Here is a 9,968-nt window from a genome sequence, read left to right as displayed (position 1 = left end):
CCGTAGTAAGTTCGCTGAGCCTAAAGTTCCAAGGGCCAACTACGGGCCAACAGGAACCCGGCCCCTTTTTAATGGTTAAGTAAGCATTTTTAATATCAAAAGATACGAGCAAACTCGGCATTTCTGCATGTTCCTCAAAAGAATAAGTAATAAAAATTCATGGCCAGTCAACAAATTTTTAGGAGCATAATGGGTAAGTTGAATTCAAGTCTGAGTCACACTAAAGTCGATGTTAAAATATCGTTGAAACTGGCATCGATGTATCGTCAATTTAGTGATTTTAGGTAATTGTAAACATCGATGGCAAACATCGAATTTTGAACCGATATTATCGATGTTTCAAAAATATCGATGCATCGTTTGCATCCCTCCTTATGAACAAGAAAAACAACAGCAGTGAACGTTCGCGAAGGCATCGATGCCACTTGTAGCTACATATATGAACAAACGATGTTAACGTGGTCCAAAGTTATATTCCGACGGATTGATAGCGTCCTCCTTTTTTTGAAATCGGTTAAAATTTTTCGAACGTACTTTGTATGGAAGAAAATGCGCGACACTGCCAGGAGAAAATGTCAAAAATAAACGGTTTTTTTCGCCAATTTGAAACTTGCACTTTTTTGTACTGAAATCTTATGGGCAACAAAACAAAATGCCGATTTTTTTTGAAGGGATTCTAAATAAAAAGTTTGAAACTTTGGTAAAACTTTCCAGAATTTTTATAATTTTTGCAAAAAGATTGAAATTTGGATTTCTATAGCTTTTGGTAGATGGGCTATACTTTTATAAAGAATTTAAATTACCTAAAAAAATTCCCTGAAAATGTGAGCCCCTAATATTAAAGATTTCCCTTTTAAAATACATATAAACGTAGATTTTTTTTCTTCAAAAATTATACAGGTCAGAGGCATTTTCTGGTATAATTTTGATCAATGATAGGGTTTCTTCAGAATTGAATGCTTTACAAAAGTGTCCAAGGCGGCGTAACCCAACTCCTACCAGCTAGGTAGTACGGGTCACTAAACCCAATTTTTTCATGAAATTTTCTCTTTTTTGTCTATCTCGTAAGTAAGAAAAGCTACAGAAACAACGTAAATGACAATGGGAAATTCAATTTTCTACAAAAAAGTTTCAGTCCACCTTATCGCTAGCAGCGATATTTCTTGAGATATTGGCGGAAAAATGTGCAGCATTGCCAGCTGTATGAAGGAAAACAAAGTGGAAAGGAATTTAAAAAAAAATCATCATGTGCTTGTTTATTGTAAAATTGGTTGATTTTACATATTTTGATGAAAATTATGGAATCTGATGCCTGTGCGATTATAGCCGCGGAGTAAAGCTGCCTTTACATGAGGCGATTTTTTGAAGGCGATAATCGCCTGCAAAAGTTGATTTGCTATCTATTTTGAGGCAAGCGATTTTTGAATCACCATTTACAAGAGCGATTTTTCTCGAGCAATGTTGAATTGCCTAGAAAATCGACTCATGTAAATCCAGCTGAAGAGCGCACTATGGCAATTGATTCGTAAAGGTATGCGGAGCTGTCGGCCATAGTAACCATGGACGCATCTACTGGTTGAATGGTTGAGCTACAGGCTATAACTCCTCCTATGCATGAAGAAATGGTTCTCAATCCATCCATGTTTGTTTTTCTCGTCCGATGTGAGGTGAAAAGTACCAAAATGGACTGCGAAAAATTATCTAATTGGGTGCAAAGCAAAAAATTTACTATAAAATTAAATTTTTAGGGCATGTCAATTAAAATTTATCAAAAATATTTCACTGCTTTCAAAATTTAAACGTAACTAGATTTTTATGTACAAATGCGGCCAGCTAATAATCTGGTTAAGTGTGCGTATCAGTTCGGATGGTGAAATTGTTCGGCCGACATCGGTCGGCCTATCAGATGCAGTGTGCGGCTAGCGTAAAAGGTATGCAACCTTTATTGTGCATATAACTCCGGCTACGCCATCCACTGTATCTTTATCATATCAACATTTACAAAAAAAAGTGCATGGTTCAAACCAAATATATTAATAAATTAGAGCTCGGAAAATTGGAACCTTTGTTTTAGATTAAAGTTCAATCCTTTGACTACACGTGTATGTTAAGGTTTTTAGATTCAGGTGATGCGTTTGGATACAACAACCCAAAACCATTATACAAATAACTAAACCGTACCCAAGTTTCTCGATAAGAGGCAACAAACATTCTTTTTTGTTCGTTAATATAAAGCAGTGGATAAATATATACGTATATGTGAAAGCCAAATTTATCTGTTTAAAACAACACCACTAATATTTCCAGCAAACACACATCGATTTACATCTTTTTGCTTAGTTTTTATATCGCTTCAGACACAGAATTGTTTTCGAACAAAATTACGCAAAAAAGCTGTAAATTTCTTACTCGTTCGTTTTTAGGCATGCCACTGTTACGAATTTCGAAAGTTCGAAAATACGATTCGGATTGCAGCTTACCATTTCTACGATTCGTAGCAAAATCCGAATACGAAAGTGTTGCAGAATAGCGATGTAAGATTATACCATAAAATGCATCTGAGCTGTAAAATTTTGAAGACAAAAGTCAAAATTTACGTGTATTTTAAACGGGAAATCTTCGCACGACCAAGGCTTAATTTTAAGGGCTCAAATTTTCTGAGATTTTTTTTTTAAGTATTTTCCACACAATAGTCGCGAAAAAAGCACCCAAATGCACACATATATGTATGTATGTAATATAAATGGTAATAAATGTTTGGTTCCTTCTTCATCGAAGTTGTCCTTTTTTTGATTTATTTTGGGCCCGAGTCATTATGGTCAACTGACAACCGTAGCTGTCTGTAGCTGAGTGCGCAAAGATGCTTGCCACGATTTGTTGATTTCCAGAGGGTCAATGTTCGAATTCCATTGCAGGAACCATGCAAATTAATTTTTTTTTTCAAGTGCAAAATGCTTTATTTTAATATGTGCGTACCTGAATTGAATATTTACTAAACAGTACTTTCGTTGGCGTTCACAGTAAGATCAAATACGTTTCTGTTTGATTTTACTATTTTTTCCCTCTGCGCCATATGTCCAAAAAGGTTTTCATGCCTGTAGACTTTTAAAAAACGAGCTTTCGTGTAAAAGTTTTGTATTCTTCTTGAACTTTTAATTACAGTTAAATATCATTATCAAAAGTTATGATTAGATGACTCTTTAAATTTTGGATATTAACCACAATAGGAGATGTAATGGTCGGTAGGTGACCACGCACCACGATCTATGGCACTCAAGCCTGGCCAATGATCGTAGGGGAAACCTTTTGGCTGAGCAAATAGACGATTCGACATTCTGCACCATGAACGATGACGCCCCCACCAGGATTATGGGTAGCTGCAGCAGCTCGCCAGACCTCACAATTGCTAGCGCTGGTTTGATCAATAGCATCTCATGGCGACCTATGCTAACACTAGCATCACACCATTTACCCATAGTCATCTCGATCAATAAGCCCACCGACTTTGCTCCCGCGGACCACCGAACCTACACCAACTTAAACAAAGCTGATTGGCACGGCTTCGCGGAAGTCACCAAGAGCAGCTTCGCCGCCCTTCTCACACCTACAAACATACACACTGGCGAACGCCAGTTCCGCAGGGTAGGCACTGCCGCAGCGGCTCGCTTCATCCCGTCCGGACGTATCGCGGAAGTCCGCCCAAATTTCCCGGCCGAAGGAGCTGTACTAGCAAATGAGCGTGACCACCTACGCAAGGTCGACCCCGGGGACCCCCGTTTGAGAGACCTTAATTTGGAGATTCGGCAACTGGTAAATCAGCATAAGCGGAAAAAGTGGGAGGAGCACTTGAAGGCCTGTAACTTCACATCTGGTGTGAGTAAGCTCTGGTCAACCGTGAGGTCCCTGTCCAACCCAACGAAGCGTGATGACAGAGTGGAAATCTCTTTCGAAGGTCACGCTTCGTCGGACCCGAAGAAATGCGCAGCCTACTTTAGTAGGCAATTTACACTGCACCCTTCGGTAGACAAGGCCAAACATCGAGTCACCAGGAGGCTGCACAAGCTGCCAAAAAACAGTGCACCACTTGTTTCCACCAGCTGTGAAGTGAAGGGGGCCATCGGGAAGGCGAAAAGCTCCAAAGCCATTGGACCCGACGGAATCTGTATGCTGATGCTATAACATTTAGGGCCTAAGGGAGTAGCTTACCTAACGGAGGTCCTCAACCTGTCCACGGCCACTCTCATCATTCCTGATGTGGGGAAATCAGGGAGAGTGGTCCCACTGCTGAAACCGGGGAAGCCCGCCAACAAAGGAGACTCTTATCGCCCGATAACGCTCCTTTCCCCGGTCGCGAAGACGCTTGAGGCCCTACTACTCCCATACTTCACTTGCCACCTGACCCCAGCGAAGCACCAGCACGGATTCCGTAAAGTGCACAGCACAACAACAGCACTTAACGCCATAAACACCCAAATAACTCGTGGCCTAAATCGAAACCGCCCCTGTGAGAGAACGGTCCTAGTAGCGCTGGACTTGTCAAAGGCGTTTGACACCGTCCGCCATTCCACGCTACTAGAAGACATCGAGGCCTCCTCACTCCCACAGGGACTGAAGTGATGGTCGGCGAATTATATGAGTGGTCGACAGTCGTCAGTAATCTTCCGAGATCAAACCTCGAAACCAAGAAGGATTAAACAAGGGGTTCCACAAGGTGGTGTTCTCTCCCCCTTACTATTTAACTTCTACATCTCGAAACTTCCTCAACCACCTGAGGGAGTTTCCCTGATCTCATACGCTGACGATTGCTCGATTTTGGCGTCCGGGAATGGAATTGATGAACTCTGCCCAAAAGTGAACGACTATCTCTCCAGCCTTTCTCGCTTCTTCACTGCAAGGAGCCTAACACTCTCCTCAACGAAATCAACGGCGACCCTCTTCACCACCTGGACGAAGGAGGTCAGTCTAGAGTTAGGTATACACGTCGATGGCACACCAATACCGACTGTAAACAACCCGAAAATTTTAGGGGTCACCTTCGATAGCCTGCTTTCCTACTCCACGCACACAACCGCAGTTGTCAATAAAGTACAGAGCCGCAACAAGGTCCTCAAGTCGCTCGCCGGCAGCACTTGGGGCAAAGACAAAGAAACGTTGCTGGCAACATACAAGGCAATTGGCCGGCCGGTTCTAAACTATGCTGCGCCAGTTTGTACGCCGGGGACTAGTTGGACGCAGTGGACGAAGCTACAGACTTGTCAGAACGCCGCACTCCGGACAGCGACTGGGTGCCTTCTGATGACGCCTGAGCACCACCTGCACAGCGAGGCCCAAGTGCTCCCCGTAAGGGAACACAACAAAATGCTCTGTAAGCAATTTCTGGTGGGGTGTCACAGAAGTGAACACCCTAACAGACCGTTGCTTCAGGAGGAGCCTCCGCCCAGGCACATCAGGGGGCACCTATTCGTGTACAAGGACGAAGTCCAACAGTATGTAGACCAACCATTGGACCCGACGACATACAGACGAGCCATCAACGACATTCATAGAGAGTCAGTCACCACCTACCTCAACTCTCGACCTATGAATGCCGTAATACAAGTCCAATCACCACCTGTGGAAGAGACGGAGCTTCAACTGCCACGAGAGACCCGCGTTACCCTGGCTCAATTACGGTCTGGATACTGTAGCCGCCTCAACAGCTACCAGTCCAGACTCGACCCCAATATCCCCAATGAGTGCCCGGCATGTGGAGAGTCCCCCACGACACCAACCACCTCTTTGCATGCCAGCTCAATCCGACTCAGCTAACACCCCTCTCCCTCTGGTCCGAACCCATCGGAACAGCTCGTTTCCTGGGCCTCCCGTTAGTTGAGCTTGACGAAAATGATTGAACGTAGACCCGAAAAAGGCGGGGCTTAGTAGTGCCTCTACAACAACAACAACAACATGTAATGGTATTTTGTGTAGCTCTCATGCTGAATAATAACTTTTGTGCATACAAATCTAAGAAGTCGCCATAAATAACAATTCAAATTGTGTGCGCACATGCTAAAAGTTTTAATTTATTTAAAAAGCGGTTTTAATGTTATTCAATAATACATTATATTTTTCCTTTGTAGCTTCCCACGTTCGCCATAACCGTAGATGGGAAATAATTAATTTTAAATTTGAGCACAATCACCTTTCAATAGTTCGTACTATAATCCATCTTTATATACGTGGTTATGATTGGACGCGTGAGCATTTTCCTGAAATTTTAGAACAAAAGACCGCCAATGGAAATATCAAAAGACGACGAGACCTCATAATTATGATCTACCAAGTCGTGCGACGATCCATTCACCAAAACCTTACACATACAATGAAGTTAGTGGAGTCCAGCCTTCGAATACCAGCGGGTTCCGGACAATGGGTGCAATTCGAAATCAAACACATGCCTGCGAACTGGCTGAATCAAAATGCTGCTAGTATGACGCTTGCAATTAAAGTCCAGGAGCCTTGGATGAGGTCCTTTTTGGTAATCGATGCGGAAGATAATCAGAATAAACAATTCGTAAGTAATAAAATCTAACGTGGTTAAACAAAACAATCAATGGTTAGGTCAGATTTTTGGTCGTAATTTACGACTTATTTGTATTTCATAAACAAATCATGCTGAAATTAAGTAATTTTTGCCGTAAATCCGAAATTCGCGAAAATTCAACCAATTTAAAAAAAAAATTGCTATCAAAATTTAAAATTTTTTAATCAGATTTTTAGGAAAGTTTTGGGCGTGCATTTTTATAGCCAATTTAATTCCAGTATAATAAGGTGGAAGTTCGAAGGTGTGCATTTTCTTCGATATAACAATACGAGTATTTTAGAACATAACGAGGGCTTATATTCAATACCCTTTATCTGCAATTTTAACAAGATTTAGCTTCTGATATAAAAATCCACTTAAGAATGAAGTGCCATAGATGCTGTTAATGCTAACCTTATAAATAGCTTGTTGGTAAAATTTACTATTGAATTGCAAAGTAAGAGTTTACATCAATTAAGTCTCAGATAAGTTTCAACATCACAAACGAGTTTTTCTGAAAATTACAAATAGAGGGTATTGAATATAAGCCCTCGATAAGTATTTTGTGTGGATGAAAATGCTAAACGCCTCCAATCGAAAAAATTCGCAAAAATCAGCGCGAATTATAAAGTACTCCAAACGTCAAATAGAACATTGCCTTTATAGTGATAATTTTTTTCAGCGCTTCCAATAGCTGCGGAAAGGTGCGCTTGATACTCAAATACTTTCTTCGGAGCTGAGTACCGAGATTTACACCCCTATTCGGCAACTCTTTCGTATTCGAATTTTGCTACGAATCGTAGAAATAGTATGCTGCAATCCGAATCGTATTTTCGAACTCTCAAAATTCGTAACAATGACATGCCTAAAAACGAACGAGTAAGAAATTGGCAGCTTTTTTGCGTAATTTTGTACGAAAACAATTCTGTGTCGTAGGCGAGATAAAATATGTAAATCGATGTGTGTTTCCAGGAAATATATGGCGTAGCCGGAGTGATATGCACTAGAACTGTTGTATACCTTTGGCATGCGGAAGCCCCTCTTCTCTGGCAACACAGGAAGGAGAATTCTACTTAGTAAAGGTTATAATCCGGAAGCGCGCCGAAGGCATTAACTGGATTGAGAACCAGTTCTTCAGGCATAAGAGGAGTTCTGGCTTGTGGTTCAACAATTCAACCAGAAGCTGACATAGATGCGCCCATGGTTACTGGGCCCGACAGCTCCGCATATCTTTGTGAAATCATTCCCATAGCGCGCTCTTACTCGCTGCTATAATTGCAAATGCAATAGAATCCATCGTTTCTTTCAAAATATGTAAAATCAAACAATTTTACTATAAATAAGCACTTGATGAGTGTTTTTTTAATTCATTTCCACTTTGTTTTCCTCCATTAAGCAGTATTCTAAAAACAACTGATAGCTGGAAATACTTCATGTTTCCGCAAGGGCTGCAACATGTGGATTATTCGTTTTTCGTAACGTAACTACGAATTACGAATTACGAAAATTCAGGTTCTAGAATAAGGGGGTTACTGAATTATATGCCCTCAAATTTCAGTGCCCTCGGAAGATCTTTAGAAGGACTATGAAACTGGACAATAACACTCTCTACTCAGCTTCTACGAACACGTATGGGTCTTTAGCACACTTTACCGTTTTTTTTGTCTTTAATTTATTTATTTAATTTAAATTGAGAAAGCATCAAAATTTTAGAAGTTGAAAATTCTACACAATTTGCAATTATTCTTAAATGAGAGCCAATCTGAAAAACCGGAGGGCATATGCGATCGCCGATATGAATATGCCCTAGAATGCCGTTTTGAATTTTTATGAAGTACATTTTTGTGGGCCTATGGTATTCGATGAATAAATACACTCAGTTGATTAATTTTAAGACTGCCACATATTAACAAGTTTTGATTATTTATTTTCACCTATTTTCTTATAAAAATGTAGTCCATTCTATAACAAACACCACACAAATCCACATTTCAAACTTTGTCCAAAAATTATTATTATATTAATTCATCGAATTTTCACCAAAGTTTTACACTTTTTTAAGAATTTTTGGTACTGTTTTGTGTACGCAGTTTTATTACTATTCGTTAATGGGAGCCTATCTGAAAAACCGGAGGGCTTATGGTATTCGATGGATAAATACACTCAGTTGATTAATTTTAAAACCGCCACATATTAACAAGTTTTGATTGTTTATTTTCATCTATTTTCTTATAAAAATATAGTTCATTCTATAACAATTACCATACAAATCCCAGTTTCAAACTTTGTGCAAAAATTATAAAAATTCAGCGAATTTTCACCAAAGTTTTACACCTTTATAAAACTGCATACGCAAAACTGTTCCAAAAATTCTGTAACATTTTGGTAGAAATTCGCTGAATTTTTATAATTTTTGCACAAAGTTTGAACAGTGGATTTGTGTGGTGTTTGTTGAAGAACGAACTATATTTTTATAAGAAAATAATCGAAATTAAATAATATTAAAAAATTGTCAAAACATGTTAATATGTATGTGGCGGTCTTAAAATTATGCAACTGAGTGTATGTCACTGAAATGAACCTAAGGTAAATGCAATTATTTTTTCTCATATAAATACCTATGTTAGAGCATTATTATAAGGATATTTCGGGGATTCCCTTAAACTTATAAAGTCTTAAACTGTGTAAAACTCGTAAGTTTACGAGGCTTTAATGGGAACGGGAAAATGTGTAAATAGGTGCGTAAAGTGACTGTTTGACAGATCAACCAGGATTTTGTGAAGCAATTTTTGTTTCGTAGTATTTCCCATAACATCACACCATCTTGTCTCTTATCACTCTTGGCTAAAATACAATTAAAAATGCTGAAAATTAGCAGAAAACCTAAGTCAGTGCAGTTAGTGGATGAAATACATTCATTTTATTCGCGTGTTATTTTTTTAATTTATTTTCATTATTTTATCATATATTTTAGTAAAGAAATTTCGGCCTCTCGGCAACACCGAGTTTTACGAGAAGGGGCTCGTAAATAGAGCTCCATACAAGTTTTGACAGTTCTTTTACGAGGCTCGTAAATTTACGATCTTTACGAGGCTTACGAGGCTTTTATGAGTTTAAAGGAAGACTCCTACTGTATTGGCAACTCAACTACATGAGTATATAATTTCTACTCTCAAAACTTTCATTTGGAAATGTAACCTTAACTTCTTATGCCAGTTCTGAAAATTATATTTTTTCTTTCGCCTAATAAAACTTGAACAAATAAGACGGCCGTTTATTTTGTCTCTTGGACTTCTATTGATATTGGTTATGGGCCCAGAACTGGCTCCATCATAGACATATATGTAATACTCCTATACTGGCAGTAAGAGCTAGTACCGTCCGAAAACACTACAGTACAGATATA

At 39.4% G+C, this 9,968-nt stretch overlaps 1 protein-coding gene across 8 annotated transcripts in view; it reads left to right on the top strand.

Annotated features, from left to right (window-relative positions):
* Positions 1 to 9,968, top strand: part of LOC118745721 — a 163,098-nt gene that overhangs the window by 123,534 nt on the left and 29,596 nt on the right. For 7 of the 8 annotated variants that reach the window (XM_036479342.1, XM_036479338.1, XM_036479340.1 and 4 more), the window contains one exon: positions 6,120 to 6,553. In XM_036479342.1, coding sequence (XP_036335235.1) covers positions 6,120 to 6,553 — 434 coding nt within the window. Of the gene's footprint in view, positions 1 to 6,119; positions 6,554 to 7,244; positions 7,272 to 9,968 lie in introns of those variants that run through there. The other variant, XM_036479343.1, reaches the window with a different exon arrangement.

This window comes from Rhagoletis pomonella, unplaced genomic scaffold (assembly GCF_013731165.1).
Source record: "Rhagoletis pomonella isolate Grant_MI unplaced genomic scaffold, Rhpom_1.0 Rhpom_scaffold_00009, whole genome shotgun sequence".
In the NCBI taxonomy this organism is placed as follows: domain Eukaryota; kingdom Metazoa; phylum Arthropoda; class Insecta; order Diptera; family Tephritidae; genus Rhagoletis; species Rhagoletis pomonella.
Note: the sequence above shows the minus strand (reverse complement) of the source record. Positions and strands in the feature narration are given on the sequence as shown.